The sequence below is a fragment of the Lepidochelys kempii genome, chromosome 5, assembly GCF_965140265.1.
Source record: "Lepidochelys kempii isolate rLepKem1 chromosome 5, rLepKem1.hap2, whole genome shotgun sequence".
Lineage (NCBI taxonomy): Eukaryota > Metazoa > Chordata > Testudines > Cheloniidae > Lepidochelys > Lepidochelys kempii.
Genome location: NC_133260.1, coordinates 124,803,727 through 124,821,792, shown reverse-complemented (window position 1 = coordinate 124,821,792; position 18,066 = coordinate 124,803,727). Strand labels below are relative to the sequence as shown.

General features: G+C 46.2%; 1 protein-coding gene across 1 annotated transcript in view; it reads left to right on the top strand.

The window, feature by feature from the left end:
* SHB (SH2 domain containing adaptor protein B) overlaps positions 1-18,066 on the top strand; it is a 150,529-nt gene that overhangs the window by 79,038 nt on the left and 53,425 nt on the right. Inside the window, exon 3 of the mRNA XM_073345717.1 lies at positions 10,969-11,184. Within this exon, the coding sequence (XP_073201818.1) occupies positions 10,969-11,184 (216 nt within the window). The remainder of the gene's footprint in view (positions 1-10,968; positions 11,185-18,066) is intronic.

The window sequence follows — 18,066 nt, the reverse complement described above, 5'->3', positions numbered from 1 at the left end:
CATTGCAGTCTGTATTTTGGAAATGCGTCCGTCTGTCCATCCACTGAGCAGATGGCCGCAGCACACCAGTGAAGCAAGCTTTTATATATGTGGTTAGAAATAGGTTTTTATATGTGAGGTTGGGCTGTAAGGCTCAAGTGACGAGTGATGTGACACAGAAAGTTTCACCTCTAAATTACTGGATTAAATCTAGTCCGGGTTGGGCGTAAGTTTCATGCATGTGCATGGAAGTGTACAAAAAACAGCAACAGTCTCTGCTCTCAGGAGTGGGAAACTGCACCAGTTCCAGGAGTTGATGGCTGGTCACGGAAGTTGCCAAATCTCAAGCATATACAAGAAATGCTGTGACTTGCACCAGGGTGCCAGAATCTGGTTACAAACAGGGGTGTAAATCTTGGCTTTTTTTGTCCATGCCACTGCAGCTTTATCAGTGGCTTGTCATTGGTTGCTGAGTCTGGGCAGATTCCCCAGGTAGACAAGGCCTGAGTCCACAGGAGCAAAGAACCCCTCTTCCCGGGCCTGATCCAGCTCCCGCTGTCCCCCATTGAGTCTTTCAGTGAGAACTGGATTGACCCCTTGTCTGTAAGTGGGCGTCCTCAATTATCTGAGCAACCACCTTTCTGAAACAGGATCATGATCCCAGCTGCCATTGGGAGACTTGTCTCTGGTAGGTGGGGCTCGAGAGTTGAGACGGACCAACACAAAATCGAAGTAGAGGCAGAGGCCGCACTGTTCTTTGTCACTGTGTTGCTTTAGTGGAGCAACATCTTGTCCAGTGTCTGCTGCTGTTTAGACTCTTCTTCTGGGGCTTATTCATTTGAAATGTGAATGCACATTTCAAAAGCTGCACTGTCACAATGGATGCATCAGCTGCACTCTTCTGCATGTCCTACTGAAGATGAGCCCCTTCCCCAACAAGTGCTTTCCAGGGGGCCATGGGACTCCCCTTGTTCAGGAACATGATTTTAACATGGGGTTGATAGACGGGACGGTGGATCCAGATGACCAGCAGGGCTAGAGCACAAGTTCATATCTATTGCAGTTTATTATTGGTCACTCATTGCCTATTTAATTCACCCTTAATCATTCAGAGACTTCCAATAGTAAACATCTTTATATATAGTTCATCTGTCTGCTTTGAAAATTTGCTCACAGAAATACGTCTAACTTTTGGATGATAAAGCTGTCTTCTTTGTCTTTGATGCCAAGAATCCTGCAGCTAGAGGTACTTAAATATTCATGTTTAACTGGTGAGGACAGTATTACATTGGTATTCAGTCTCAGATGGATAAGATTTTACATATTATGCAGCAGGTACAGGCAGATTTCCCTCTTTCTACTAATAAATACCCAGGAGGCTAAAAAGCTCGATCCAGCTCTCCTGGGAGGAAATTCTGTAAAGGATAGTGTTTTGGTAAGTGGCCTTCAGTTCTCCCCAGGACCGCCTTCCTTTCTCTTCGTTCTTCATATAGGTCCACAGTCTAAGAGGAGTGGTGTACTCTGAACTCGGAACTGGGAGACAAGACTTCCTGATTTCTAATCGCTGCTCTCTGTGGGACTGATCCAGCAGAGTGCTTTTAGTCAGGTATATGGCGAATACTTCCGTTGCAGTCCCCTCGTGAGGTCTATTCAGGTGCTTAAAGTTAGGCACATGTATAAGTACTTCGCTGGATCCAGCCCTTCGCTCTCGCTTAAGAGGCACTGGTAGCAGTCTTCATGTGAAAGAACCATAAAATCATTGCAAAGTATTTTCAGCAAGCAGCTCAGTAAACAGGGTGTGGTTAGTTTAAACTAACTGCTTCACTCCAGCCACCTCACAAAATGCTCAGGCCAAGAACCTGTCACTTACGTGGTAGTTCATTGCCATTCATGGGGACAACTAATATTTATAAAGCAGTATTAGATTTGATCCTCGTAATGTAATTCTTGATGTGCATTTTTCATACTCATCTAGAGCTTTTGTTTCTCTTGTTTATTAGTAGCACTAAAGCCATAAATAGCAGTCAGCCCTGCGTTATTTAGGAAATTATTTCCGAGGTTAGCTGTTCAGGAACTTGTACTTTGTAGCAGTTTCATTTCCAATGTGTTATCTGCACTGTCTGATCTAGTTGAACAAAAGCTGGCTAACCAGGGTTTTTGGGAAACCAGCTGAATAATTGCAATAGAGCAGATAAGGTTGGGCTTTAAACTATGCACTAATGTGGGAATCTGTGGCAGGAAATGAATGGGTCTATTTGTCTTACTTACAGCTGATCTATTTGGGTCAGTACACTTTAGAATCTGACACAACTGTTGAGTCAGAGCAGATTTGTCATGCCACAGCTGATTAGTCTGCTGGTTAATGTGTCTGTGTTTCATTACCCTCTATCTCTAATTTCTCAGTGATGCATGCAAAAGTGACTGTGTGCTGTCTGATTGATAAAGCAGTGTCTTAGGCAGGCATTTCCATCAGGGATGTTGGGGAGTCTCAGCATATAAAATGTTGAAAAACACATTCTAGCAACGTGGGGTAGCAGGACTAGAGCTAGCCACATGATTGATTACTTTTTTACACAGATTACAAACATACTTAACGCTGAGGCTGTGGCAGAAGCCTGGACGTGTAGGAGCTGAAGAAGAGCGCTGTGTGTGTGTGGCCTGAACGCTTGTCTCTTTCACCAGCAGAAGTTGGTCCAATATAAGGCATTCCCTCACCCACTTTGTCCCTTTAATACCCTGGGACCAACACAGCTCCAACAGCTCTGGAAATACACAGACAAACTCTGGGGCACCTACAGTGCAAAGGGAGTGAGAAGCATCATTGCCCCGTGTATGTAGGGGTCCCTGGCAGGTTTAAACTGCCACAGCAGACATTCCCCACCCCACCACCAGCACCTCCAGTTTAGAAATGTGCCATGGCTGGAGCCTGGCACACTCCAGCACTCCCCGGGAGTCAGCTGTCAGGCCTGGTATAGATTGACCCAGACCGTCAGGGAGGCATCACTGGCTCTTTGGCAGTCTGCCGTCACCTCCCCCCCCCTCCCCCCGCCTTTTCCCCATGGAAATCTTGGCCCTGGGGAGAATTCTGGATGCAAAGTTCCAGAGCATTCTTTAGCCTGAAGTCTAGCCACTTGCACTTGTGGTTTGGTGATTGTTTAAATATATTTGAATTCGCCGTGTTGCACTTTCCAACGTTTGGCATTTGAAGCGAAACGCTCTGGTGTCTTTCCTCCTGCACTGTGCATGGGCCCTCTACTGTTGTTGATGTGATGCACGGGCACTGAAGGTAGAATAGAGCCCAGTAGGCTCTGCAGCCCCCATGCCTTGCCACACCCCTTGTAAAGACTGCCCCTTTGCTTGCTGTTGGATATAACACAGCTTTTGCCTGAAGTGTCTTATCTTCTTTTCTTGTAATGATCGCCGCAAAATAAATACACGGAGAGGGGGAAGAGTTTTACCTCACAAACCCTAACAGCTTTGATGGAGCAATTAGCCTCTCTCTTAAATAAACATTTAGTGTCATGGAATATGTGTGTTGAAGCTTTCACTGAGGAGCGCTTGGCTGACCAGCTAACATTGTGGAGCACTCGCCAATGTGGTACTGTGCTCCAGTGAAAGCATTTTCTTGAGGAAATAGAAGCATCTCAAACCAGTACGTTAGTTTGTAGCCTCCTTAGATGGCACGACCAAGTGTCTGCTTAAATATATTAGAAGTTCCCCCCACTCCCTCTGGCAGGGCCTGCGAGCCTGCTGGGCAGTGTAAGTAAGATCGGAGGGAGGGTTCCACCTCTGGGCCCTGGCCTCTTTTCACCCAAACTGGAAAAGAGCTATGCAAAGCCTTTAGCTAACGGGCACAGCACCAGCAGGCTTACTCCTGTCCTGAGCTGGCTGAAAGGCTGTAATGTAAGCACACGGGAGGCAGGGACAGGGGGAGAGCGCGGCATTTGGGGTAGCCCGGTAGGTATCTGAGTAGCCCTGTCTGAGCTGGAGAATGTTTATAACCGGCCAAGGGGTTTGCTGCTGCTGCTGCCCATCACCACAGTATCTAAGCCCCTTCTGTGTAAAATCAGGAGCAATAGCGAAGTCCCTAGTGGACTCCATGGAGTGTCTGGCACTTCTCCCTTTTTGCAGTAAATCTCTACTTGGGATAGGGTGTGTGTGGTTTTCTTTAAATTGTATTTGATTGTGTTGAGCTTTTGGGGTTGACTTATTCTGAAGGCGAGGTTGGCTGGGCTTTTTGGGCAGAAGGAGAGCCCGTGTAACTCTGTGCTTTTCCTAGTTTGGAAAGGCCTTTGCGAAGAGGAAAGATCTGCAGTGTTTCCTAGGGGCAGCCAGAGTCTGCCTTTTATCTCCTCTGGAAGCTTGTTCTAGTCTGGGATCCTCTTGGCTGAGAATGCCTTTTTGTCCCCAGCTCTTCCACGCTTCGCTCGGGGTTGTAGGATTTGTATGGGCCCAGAAGAGAGCAGCTGCCTCGGCGGTTCAGAGTTCCAAATTTGGTCTTTGATGCAGCTCTTTGGTTGACAGTGCTGTTGTGGCTGTATCTCACTGTGGGGCTGGCGGACCGGCTGCTCATGCTGTTTGGTAGCAGAAATGCTTGGTGGGTTTTGTATGTTCCCCATTAGTCAGCTGCACCAAAGGTGGCAAGACACCTAACCACTACTTGTTGTTGTTGTTTTGTTTCCCCCTCCCCTCTTCTCCCCACCCCTATGGGTAAGTGTGTTCCCTATGAAACACAAATCACAGTACTGGACCTGCCAGACTGACTATAACATCAGTTTCACTTTGGGGCCTTGAGGGTGATGTCAGAATGCTGTCAATGTCTGTTGTGACTAATGGGAATAACATTGAAGCACCAGTATAATAGGCCTTTGTGGCATAGGTGTCGTATCATCAGGACACCAACACGTTGTGCATGGAGACACAGCTTCAGTTTAAATGTGGCACAGTGTGCAACACGGATCAGACAGTTCGCAGTCCTGGTAGGTCCATCCTTTGCTGCAACCATAGTCCAGATGTGATATTTTTAAGGCATCAAGATTCATTAAAGATACGACAGGATGTTTATTGCATAGTACCACTCAGTGCAGATGCTGGTACTTGGAGACAGCTGTTCTTCTTTTGCCAATTAAATGCTGATAAGCATTTCCTTGACTTCAGGGTACCTTCAATACTGTGCCTAGTACAAATATTTACATAAAATACTGAATTGTGCCTTAATCTGTATTTCATTGTGTTAGAAATATAAAATGAAAAGTTTCCTGGACTTGTTTCAATCAGACATAAACTTTGGAATATTTCCAAGGGTTTTAATTAATGTTTTGCAGCAGTGTATCAGGCTAGATTGAGCTATAACTATTTAGTAGTTACATTATGGAAATATTTGGCTCATGGGTAGAGGAAACAACTTCCCTTCTCCCACAACTGGAAACGAATGTGTTTAGGGTTAGGGACGGGGCTACATTTTTTTGATCTGCTCACTTTCAGTTTCCTGATCTCTTATTTTCAGCGTGAGTAAGGAGCTGTATAGATTCCGGAAAAATAGCTTTGTTATCTACTCCATTTACTTTGGAGGAGGAGAAAATGTTAGTCAATCAGTCTTGTTCTCGGAAGGCACAGTGCCGGTCTCCAAAACAAAGAACACTTTCCAGTTTTCTTTAGATAATGTTACTTCTCTGTTTGCAGGGTTTTTGCTGCTTCCCTATTTAACTCCAAAAGTATTCCCTCAAGTAAGAGGGTACCATGGGAATGCTGCAAATACTTAAGTTGTTTAGTAATTTAGGCTACTGAAAAGTTTAAGAGCAACTTTAGTGCTAGTGTATCTGCTACAGCAGTTATCTGCTTCCTGTTGATCGTCGTAGCTCTCTATATTGTATGTATGTTTCTTTGTCAAAGAGGAGTTTGGCAGTTGGAAGCCATAACCATTTTAGCTCAGCCTGTAGGTCACATAATCTGACACTCCTGAAAGTTCTGAATTCTTTTAGCTTGCTAGTCAGCCTCTGAATTTCACACAGGAGCCTGAAAACCTGGAGCATGGCTCTGCTAGAACCACTAACTGCAGAGAATAAGAATTGCAGGTAAGTTTATTCTTCCCATTGTGGTGACTTTCAACCTGCTAGCAACAAAAGTGACACTAAGTTTCTTCCATTGAAACTTCAATTCCCTATACTGCTGTTGAATTTTATTAGCTTAATAAGCATAATTCTAGAAAAGTGCACTTCAGTATTGAGATCAAAGGGTAAAATTAATAAATGAGAAAATCAGGGCATTAAAATTTGTTCTTCAAAGAAAGCAGAAAATAATCTATATCAAGCTTTAACAGCCTTTTGTTCAATGCATTCTTGATTGCTCTTGCTTCTATTTGAATGAAAAGATCCGTGGCCTTGTAATCCTCAAAGCCAGACTTCGAAAAAGCGGAATTAACACACTTTCAGATTCCTTGGTCATTCCAAGAATTATTTTAGTGCTTAGAGCTGTAGTGATTACAGCTTTCATGAAAATCCATAAAAAGTGCCCCAGCACAAATGTTCTGCCTCCTACAAATAGCGAATACTTAAGTATTCCAGTCCTGGCTGCGCTGTCAGCGTGCATCTGAAGCTTTTGCAGCAGCTTCTCCGTTCAGCTTGCTGCTGACGGGGAAAGTGCGTGTGATTTAACTTTGAGACAAATCACATTCTTGTGTAAATAGTCATTTGACATGTTAATGAAGACTGAAATTCAAACAAATTAAAGGGATCTTAATATTTCTCTGCTTGCATTAGTGCCTGGCTTCAAGTGGAAAACCTTTCTGCGTCAGGGTTCAGACACATGTCTGTTTAATACTCGTGTTCTCTGAGTAGAAGGCATGAAATAGCAACCTGCCAAATCCTTTAATAAGGTCATTTTTCTATGAATTTGCTGGTGCTTTGTAAAAATAACTTTTGACTTAAAACGTATGACTGCTGGCTACTGCCTTTCATGGGTTCCTATGGGGTTAATGGTGTCTGCAGCACAAATGCAGGTACAGATCATTGTTCTCTCTGGACTCTTGGTTTTAGGAAGATTGTCCTTTGTAGTCTTTGAATACAAAACACATTTCACATTTTAGTAAACTGCCAGAGACGCTAAATATGGCTGTGATTTTAAAGGGGGTGAGACGCTTGTGGTTCTGATCCAGCAAGGGTCAGGAGTGTATTAATAGTGTATATCTGAGTGCAGCCTAGGTGATCTTTGACAGGGAGAGTTTTCTTAATGTAGAATTCTGCCCTTGAGCAAAAGTCTTTTACAAAGACACACTTTCAATATAGGCACTGAAGAGTCACTGTATTTCACTATGTAAAAGTGCTAATGATGTGGAACGACACTTTCCTCATACACTTAAGATGCTGTAGAAGAACTAGTCAGATAACTGTTTTCTCGGCTTTGTTACTGTTACAAAGGTGGGAGTGTAGTCTGAAATCCACGGCTGTGCATTATCTGGAACTGTGTAGTTTAGATGCATCACTGGGTTTCAGTATGATTTCCTTCACGCTTATTTGCATCTTGACTGTATGAGTTAACATTGGAAATGCTTCTGCCCAGCAGTGAAGTTGTTCTTCCATAAGTAGTTCTGAGGATTTATTTTGAAGTATTGTTTTTAACAATAAACTCTTAATCAGTTTTCTTTTTGTATGTTGGAAAGTTGGATTATGCAGTTGGGGTGGTGATATTTGCAAGTCTTTGTTGATCTATTAAAAATAATCACTTTTCAGTAGTGAAGTCCAAAATTACGAAGGGGCCTTGGAGTAAATTTTTATCAGTTAATGTTGATAAGCATTGATTTCACCGCACATGCGCACACACGGCCATGAATAACCGTTATAATTTACAGATAGGCAAAGTCAGAAAACTGCTGTTTGGGAGTTTGATGTAAGGATATTTATGCTCTCTATTTTGAGCCAATGTTAATAACTTGTGTTTTACAATTAGAAAGCTTTAACTTTTTGAATCTCAGCATCCCCTGTCATTAAATAATTGTCTGACCAGCCCTGCCCCTGTGTTGTTCTGTAACTGAGAAAAATACTTTGAAATAAGCATCCATTATATGTAGATTATTACAGATAATAAATAAAAATGGAATTCTGTGACGCCGGATTGTGATTAATGTGGGTTCATGATTGTGTTTTGCATGTCCCTGGATTCCAAGGCCAGAAGGCACCATTGTGATCAGCTAGTTCAGTGGTTCTCAACCAGGGGTCCGGGGCCCCTGGGAGGCCACAAGCAGGTTTCGCGGGTCTGCCAAGCAGGGCCAGTGTTGGACTCACTGGGGCCCAGGGCAGAAAGCTGAAGTCCCGCTGTGTTGGGCTGAAGCCCGGGGCTCCGAACCCTACCACCTGGGACTGAAGTCGAAGCCTAAGCGACTTAGCTTTGTGGAGACCCCTGTGGTATGGGGCACAAGGCAAATGCCCTGCTTGCTACCCCCTAATGCCGGCCCTGGCTTTTATATGCAGAAAACCAGTTGTTGTGGCATGGGTGGGCCGTGGAGGAGTTGTAGCGTGTTGCGGGGGGGGGACCCTCAAAGTAAAAGGTTAAGAGCCCCTGAGTTAGCCTGACCTCCTGTATAGCACAGGCCAGAGACCTGCCCCACAATCGTTCCCAGCACAGAGCTCTTAGAAAAACATCCCACCTCGATTTACAACTTGCCAGTCATGGAGAATTTACCATCATCTTGGGTAAATTGTTTCAGCAGTTAATTCCTCTCACTGTTAGGCTCTCTTGGAGAGGCCAGAGTAACCTTTTCCAAATGAGTAACTCTACAGGGCTCTTCTGTTTGTTGCCGTGTTTGCTCGTTGTGATTCCTGCTCAGGGTGTTGTGGCCTTTACCAAGTACTTGAGGTCTGTGTGGTCTAGTAGGAAAGTGAATGTCCGGCTTTGAACCTGATGGCTACTGCTGCTGTACAGGAGCTGGCTCTGCAGAGCTTCTTGGGGCCTCCGGTCTGACCTTTCCCTTTTTCAACGATGTCTGGCCCAGCAGAGATGGGGCCCACAGCTGCAGTTAAACTCTTGAATCCCAGGCAGGGCAGAGGAGACCCCTCCTTGCCTCGGTGCAGGACCCTGCTCTCCCTGCAGTACACATTGCTTTAGATCAGAGCCTTGGCAAGCTGGGAGCCAGATGTGTCGGTGGCCGTATGGACATTTTAAAGGGTATGTGCAATAAAATACCCAGATCAGAATACTCCCCCTGCGAGCCGTCTTTGTACTCAGGCAGGAGAGGATTTCGGTGTGAGATTGGTCTTTCCATTTCCAAAAACTGTTTCCCAATGTGCCCTTTCTTTTCACTGCAGTAGAGCTGACTGTTGTTGTCCGTGTACTACAGGGAAAGCCGAATGTAAAGACTGTCAGTTATCTTACATTTGGAAGATCTGAGGCACACTGCATGCTCCCACAGCCCATACTGAGAATGCTCAGGTGGCCCAGGGGTGCCCTTTGCAAGAAGCCGAGCCAGTGGGTTCTGCGCCGCTTGTGCAGGGAAAGCCCCTGGCGGGCTGGGCCGGTTTGTTTACCTGCCGTGTCCGCAGGTGCGGCCGATTGCGGCTCCCGCTGCCCGCAGATCGCCGCTCCAGGCCAGTGGGGGCTGCGGGAAGGGCAGCCAGCACGTCCCTCCGCCCGCGCTGCTTTCTGCTGTAAGCCATGCACTGTAATTGACAGCGCTGTTTGCCCTAGTCAGACTTCTCTGGAGAGGTTTTTTTCCCTCTAAAATGAATCTCACAGAAGGACTTCGGGAGAGACATTGACAGGCAGAAATGGGTGTCATGTGTCCAACTCTCATTGGCTTTCCAGGGGAGTAAGGTGCCAAATTCCCATTGGAGCCTTCAGAGCTCTCCCTTTGAACCACTGCTGCATGGGGTTGATATGCTTTTTCCTCAGAGAGCGGAAATAGTGTAGCCATCCTGGTCTGTCCAGGATTTCATCTCTTGACTATAATGGCGGCACTGATGGAAAACAGCAGCCATCAATTTCGTCTGGGAATGTTCTGTAGAGTAATAGGCAGGGATGGGCCTTGTGTATTTGAGTCCTTCAATTGATGTTTCCTCCTTTAAAGAAATACTATTGTAATGCTGCTGCTAAGTAGTAATGTCTGTAACTTGTAGGCCGTATCTTGGCAGTGTGGCCCAATGGAGAGAACCTGGACTGGGTTCTGACCCTGGCTCTGCTGCTGCGGAAGGGCCCAGGACAAGACACTTTCCTTTCCTGGCCTTCCATTTCCCCAGCTGTAAAATGGAGTTAATGATACGTGATCTCCTTTGTAGAGTGCTTGGAGACCTACTGATGGAAAGTGCAAGGTGGGAGCGAGGTATTATAACATTAGGGGTGTGATTCACCACTGTTACTCCAGGTCCATCGCGGTGTTAACGCCTGGATTATACCCTGCTGAAACTGGACTGGCACAGTAGAGACCCAGGCCCACTATTTATATCAGCATGACTATTTTTCTGTGTAGTATCGGCATGTTTCTTTTTTTGGTAGTGATTCAACGAATAAAACAAACATATTAGCATCCATCCGACGTAGCCTCCCAAATGCCTCTCTGTACATCTTTCTGTGATCATGAAGACCTCTCTCTGTTTCTGTGACTGCTTATGGGTGCTGCCATGTATCAAAATGACATGGGGAATAATGGCGAGCTCAAATGTGCTGATACAACCAGACCCATTTGAAGTGCTACTCATCAAAGTGCTGCACGGTTCCTGTGATCTAGTCGCCACTTCTCTCCCCTCCAGTATTTTTATCATCATCTGGGCAATAGGAGAAATCATTCACATTGTGGCTATCTTTAGTTCCTGCAAAATATTATTGACAGAGACCTGAGTCTGTTTCATGTCAGTTACCTAATAGAGAAATAAATTTGGAAGCTTTTAAACAGCTTGCTGTCTGCAGCCACGTTTTCACCTGTGTTTAATGCTATACAATTGTTCAATATATAGGTATAGTCAGTGGTCAGCCTAACACAATTATTTTCTCTCTTTGCTACAGAATTTCAAAGGCAAGAAAGCGTGAAGTCCCAGCAGAAAGGCATTCAGCTCTATGACACGCCCTATGAACCAGAAGGCAATGGTGTGGAGTCAGACACTGACAGCTTGGTGAGCCAGCGCTTACGAGAGAGCAAGCTGCCACAGGATGACGACAGGCCCGCAGATGAATACGATCAGCCCTGGGAGTGGAACAAAGTCACAATCCCAGCCTTGGCAGGTAGGAATCCTGGGTCTGGTCCACACCATTGGTGCACCATTGGTCTGGTCCACACCAGCGCTCATGCCCAGAGTGAGGAGGGCTCAGTGCCCTGAGCTTTGTCCATGTTTGAGGGCTTTTTAAAGAAAAAATTAAGTCATTTTGAGATTTTTCCTTCCATCAGTATAAGAAACAATATCTGACTTGTCAGTATTCCAGCGTAGATCTTGCAAAGAAACTCCACGATGGGTCCAGTCTCTGGTACACTAGTCATCTCAGATGCTTGAGGTGAATAACATGTTGCAGCACTAGAACTGCTGAGAAATAGCGTTCCTTAAGATACCCTTCGGATGGCTCCATAAAGCTAGCTACTTAGATGTGCATGGCAAGCGGAAAAGCTCATGCCTTCCCTAATACATTGTATTAAAACAACTTTTCAGTAGTTGTTACAGTGAATAAATGTGTTTATTTGAGACAAGCCTGTTGATACACACATGAGTAACCTGCATAGTTGGTCTTAAATTCACCCCCTTGCACTATTATATTAGCCCACCTCAAAACTCACTGTTCACTAAAACGTTGTATCCAGACAGTCATGCCTGTACATCCATTTCCAGTGCTCCAGGCTTGGTGTCCACCCAGAGCCAGTGGCAGTATTCTGCTTCAGACAGGCTAACTGCCTCCATCTCACTGCTCACAGGGTCGGGGATGGGCCACAATGATGCTTTAATCCTCTATGCTGAGGTCTCTTGAGCCTCCACATCCAAACGGAAAGGTGGTGTAGGGTTCTGAGTTAGGGAGAAATTAACGCTCAAAGATCTGACTCATTGAAGGAAGCTCTTACTGTTCTGGAGTAAGGTGAGTTTCCAGCACCTGTTTTGAGTATTGTAATACCGGCTATAGCCTTGCTGATTCTCTAGAATAATATATAGCCACAAAAATCCAACGTTTTCTGTTGAGGTTAAATGGCCACAGTGGAGCTGGAATAGGAATTGGGGGTTGACAAGGTAGTGATTTTTTACGGCTGTACATACTGTAGTGAGATTATCAGGTGACTCTGCTACTTAGTCATTCATCTCTTTTCTCATGTAGGCAGGGTACAGTCTTTGAATAAATGCTGTGTGTTTTGTGATGCTGTTTCTTTTTGGGAGAGCTGTTGCAAACATGGAGAATTTTTGCTCTTTGCTTTAATCCCTCTAATGAGTGCCCATTCTTGAGGCAGAGCGGCTTCCTGAGGACTCGCCATTGGTGCTGGGGCTGAGATTTCTGAGAAGAGGGACTTGCCTGCTTGCTGTTTGTGACTACCTCTCTTTGAGAAGAGGGGTGAAAATAAAACAAGTTACACTTAAAAAAACCTCCTCCCCATCAGTGACTTTTCCTCCCATGGGAAACGCCCCTGCAAAACACCAACCTCTGCTCAGCAGAGTGGCAACAATATTCTAGCTTAGGGTAGGAGCTGAAATATGCAGTGAGAAAACTATTGTTCTGCTATTTGACTAAGCTAATAGCAGCATATGGGGCGGGAGGAGGTGATATTGAGCTAAATTTGTTAATAGTTGCTTTAATGTACGAAAAGAGAGAACCACTTCTTACACATCTTATACATAAACAAATATGATTTTTTTAAAACAAAGGAGGCGCAAGGAGCATTGGTTCCCTCTTTCTGTGACTGTGTACAATTCACTACTTCACTCCCATGATCATTGCATCAGCCATTTGGAAAGGTGGGAGAGCAGATCAAGACCTAGTACACACACGCGCGGCTCCGTCCTCTGTTCCTTTCTAGCGGTGAATTTACTCACTTAGCCCCATGGTTGTGACCTGTCCCAAAGGTTTTCCATCTTTCTGAAATGGAACTGAAAATGCACTGAGGGACCATCAATGAGAGACTTGGTGCTTTGCCCAATGGGGCATTTGAAATATTGGCATCTGGCATACCTGTTTATCTATGGAGGTGTCCCCCACAGCCAGGGTCTTTGAATCCTTCCATAGGGTTCAGTGCATCACCACTGTGTAGCTTCTAGCCAGCCCTCAGGGTTGGGAGAGAGCTCTTGATGACCTTTTTCTTTTCAGGCCATTACAAAGCGGGCAATGCATGAAGGAGATGGGCAGTGAGCATCTGCTTATCTTCACTGGCAAAGGACCAGTGAATATAAGTGAATACGGGAGCAGCTTAGCTTCACTGGCAAAGGACCGTCACCTCGTTATTTCCCAGCCCAATATTGTCCAAGCTGTCAAAGGCACTGCTGGCCCCCACTGGGGTTTTAAGCCAGGACAAGTCTGAAGTTCAAAGAAACGTGTTTGGATGGTCGCTTGGAGTCCCCTTTATATGTACCTGGAAAGAGTCTGTTGGGGGCCCTAGAGACTGCCCGGCAGGTCAGTTTTTGTAAGTGTAGTTATGTGAGTTATATACTCGCAGGTCAGATTGTGCTAGGCATCGCAGTGGCAGGAGTGTAGGAGTGACAGCTGCTCTGCCAAACCAGAGACCACTGTTGACTAGCGGACGCTGTGTTTCAGCTCTTTAAAGTGTAGTTTTTATCTGTATCATGTATGATGATCGCTCTGGGATTGCGCGTCAGCTCTGCGCATGCTCTTCCTAGACCATGTCTATTGTATACTAGGAGCTGAAAAATGTAAAAACTAGTGGGGAAATGACGACTTGTTCTCTGGCTCTGTTGACACTTAAACATACAAGAAAGTTTGCGTTCAGCTTCCCTCTTGTGTCAAACTGACGCATACGTGTGAATGCAAACTCACATGATCAAGCATTGGTGTTACCAGGGTGCAAGTGTCTCCATTTTTATTTCATGTTTGAGTAACACGCCAGTGACCAAGGGGAACTTTATTCAGCTTCTCAAATCAAAGTTCCCTCTGAGCTGGGAACATTCCTGAGAGGGGGAAGACCAAAGAGCTCTACTTTGGGAAAGCTTTCGAAGTACCTGGCAACAGGAGTTCATCAAGAAAGTTCCTTGTTAATCAGATGCATTGCTAGAGTAACACTATACTAAGGCTCCGGAATGAACCGTCTGGCCTCTGTAAGGGAATCTTCGCTTTATATGACCGGCTTCGTTAAGAATACATTGACATAGCTTTCCAAATTAAGGGCAATATTCTGCCAACGCTCTAGGGGTTAATGCTTCTGACCAGGTGTAGCTCCGTTCGCTTCAGTTGCACAGTACGTGGCAATAGGTGCTTTCAGGATCTAAGCATATAATTGGCATTCCCTGCAATCTGTGCTATTTATGTCCCTTTGTGTGGCTGCTCAGTGGTACGCTTGGTGTGCTGACTCACTCCTTTTCTTTTGACATGTTGTTCATTTGGCGGCTGAGCAGGAGGGTGTTGGGCTTGTGAACAGGCTCTCCAGTCTCTCCAGTAACCTTGACCATCAGTGTAATTCCCTGGATGGCTATGCGAGTGCAGTCACTTGTTTAAATTCCCAGGATGCCATAAAAGATTAGGAGCATTTGGCTTTTGGCGAGTATCAGGAACAGAGAGAGACCCTAAGGGTCTGATTTCACAGAGCTGCAGCCTGCGCCGCTTGTGAAGTGAAATGACATAGCATCGCAATAGGAACAGAAGGCTATTGTGGGTTTAATCAGCCTTACGGGCCACCTTGGCTCCAATCAGCAGGGGTCTTGCATGTCAGCCGTTTCCACATCCATTCCTACCAGACTGTAAAACTCACAAAGTCGAGGTAGTGAAAGGTACGGTCTGTCCAGACTTGCATCACCAGGTGAGTTCTGCAATGTGCTTGCTATTCACATTGCAGAGCCAGCCAAGGCGTGGAATGCAGTTCGACCTGTGAGAACCATCCTGTGCTCTGGAGGAGGAGGAAGACCGTTCGGCTGGGCACTAATAAAGGCTAGATGAATTTTAAAGAAGCAACTGACAATCCCCCACATCACCTCTACCAAGTGTCTCAATCTTGGGGAAGTTTTTCTGTGGCTTAATAGACATTCAGCCTCCAGGGGCTGTTACTTCAGTACCTTTCCCTAAAAAGATCATGACTGCCCCTCTTCTGCATGTAACAGGATGGTGGAAGAGTACGTCAGACGTCACACTTGCATTGTAATGAATACGTGGAGAAGCACACGGCATGAGCTGTCCTGCGCCATAGCATGGTGCTGTTTGGCTGTCTGGGATTGTCAGCGCCAGGTTCGGTGAGCAGACAGCGCGCTTCTGCCTCTTTGCCGCTTTTCTGTACTTAGTTGTTTTTCTGTCTGATCTGTGTTTTTCAAGCCTAATGACTGGCTGTAATGTACACCCTCAGTGGTAGTGTACAACCTCGGAAATGTGTGTGTATCCGTCTGTCTGGCTCGCACAAACACAAAGATGGCTTTCAAAACCAAGCTGCTCCTCCAGTGCATTTGTTCTTCTGCCGCACAGAGCGGGGAGGAGAGGAACTACTGTTTCCCCCTCGTTAGCAGTGTGGAGTCAGCGTGGCTGTTGGAGAGCAAGCCGGGTTGTGTTCTGGTGCGTATGCTATTAATAGAACTGTCAGAACAGTTCTGACGGCAGGCTCTATCTCAGGGGTGAGATAAGAGGCATGAACAGCTCCTGATTTGTACAGGCCAGATTGTGCGTTGCTGGGGTGGGATTGGGAATTTTTTAACTTGTCAATAGACTAAATTAGATCGGAGTCATTGAGAGCAAATAAATAAGTAGCCAGGGAGTTGCCTGGTTGTTTATAGTGGCTTCTTCATTATTCCACTTTAAGGAATGTCCTGGACTAGGGCAAGCTTTTTATTTAGGGCCTGATCCAAAGCCCTTTGAAATCTCGAGGAGTCTTTCCATTGACTTCAGTGGGATGTGGTTTAGGCCCTGGTTTAGGGTGACCAGACAGCAAGTATGAAAAATCGGGACAGTGTGTGGTGGGTAATAGGTGCCCATATAAGAAAAAGCCCCGAATATCGGGACTGTCCCTATAAAATCGGGACATCTGGTCACCCTACCCTGGTTTCATTGAACTCTACTTTTGTCATTTATTTGTATTGCGGTAGCGTGTAGAGGCCCCGGTAATGGACCCGTTTCTGCCAGGCGCTGTATGAACAAAGAACACACAGATGGTCCCTGCCCCAGGAGCTTACAGTCTCGTTCAAAGATAATATATGGATTAAAATATCGAACGCAACAAACAGGCTTACGTAGAGTCTACCAAATGGTTGTAATTTACAGTGTCTGCTTCAGCAGGTCTTTGATTAGGCGGGACCTAGGTACTGGTTTTGCTTTGCTAATGTTTTAAGCAGGCTGTCATTCATGCTAGAAGATCAGAAGGGTTGTTTTCCCTTGGCCTGATAGAACAGTTGCAGGATTTTGTGATGCCAACAGAGTGGCTGGCTTCAGGATCCTTGCTGGGATCTGGACTCTCTGCCATGCATTACTGAATGGCAGGTTTATTGGTTTTATTGCACTGTAGGCGAGGTGGGCCCATTTCCATAACAGACTTAAGAGGTGTTAAAGATTAACTAGGAAGAAGGAGACCGCAAATCAGTAAATCATGCAGCTTCCTGAGGCTCTAGAGACTCATTGTTCTGCTGTTACTCCTGTGCACATTGTGAGCAGTAAGGCTACATCTACCCTAGAAACTTCACAGCGCTGCCGCGGGAATGCTCCCACGGCAGCCCTTTGAAGTGTGAGTGTGGTCACATGTGAGCATGGGGAGAGAGCTCTCCCAGCGCTCTTGGTAATCCACCTCCACATACCACTCCACTGACACAGGTAATGCTCACCCAATTGGAGCCCAACCTTACCGGGTGTCTCCTCAAGCTAAAACTGCTATAGAGCAGGAGATCCAGGGTATGCTACAGATGGGTGTAATCCACCCCTCTGGCAGTGCATGGACATCTCCAGTGGTTCTAGTTCCCAAACCAGAGGGGGAGATACGTTTTTGCGTGGACTACCGTCAGCTAAATGCTGTAACTCGCCCAGACAACTATCCGATGCCACACACAGATGAACTATGGGAGAAACTGGGACAGGCCCCCCCAGTTCATCTCTACCTTGGACTTAACCAAGGGGTACTGGCCAGTACCACTAGATGAATCCGCCAAGGAAAGGTCAGCCTTCACCACCCATGTCGGGCTGTATGAATTTAATGTGCTCCCTTTTGGACTGCAGAATGCATCCGCCACCTTCCAAAGACTTGAGCCTGTCCACACTAGCGCTTTAAAGCGCTCAGACTTGCTGTGCTCGGGGGTGTCTGTGTGTGTGTTTTTGACCCCCCCGAGCCAGCAAGTTAGAGCGCTATAAAATGTAAGTGTAGACAAGCCCTCAGTTAGTTCCAACCAGTTACCCAGACATACCCCCTCCGTGGGGGAGTGTCAGGGAGTTGGAGCAGTATTGCCCCACTGAGCTGGTGGGTCAGTTCACCCAACACTGCCAGCACTAGTGGGGTTTGATCCACTCCTGCTGGTGCAAAAGGTTGGTGGCATTTGCACCATAGACCCCAACCCTAGGGGTCTGGCTGCGTAGCGAGGGCAGTTCTAATTCTCATTTGGGAGTCTCTCCTCAGTGCTCCTGGAGGGCCATGCCTCGGCATATTGCCCAGCCATTCCAGCCATGCCCACACTTGGGTCGGTGCTGGCCTGCTGTGTACCTCTGGTGGAGAAAGTGTTCCAGGAGCCTGGAGCTGCTGCAGCCCTTCTCTTGGCAGACTTGACCCGCTTGTGCCCTGGGTTACACCAGTGGCAGTTACTCCAGGGGTGAGCAAGAATTGGAGTATAGAGGAGTCAGCTGAGCGAGGATCACGAGGGTGACCCATTTTCGAGCGTTAGCGTTCATTTAGCTAGGAGACTTTGGATGAAGTTCTGCAGGGCCACACAGGAGCTTAGCAGAGATGAGAGCTGCGTCGCAAAATTCCATGGACATAGATTTTTAAGGCCAAATGTAATCATCCGGTCAGAC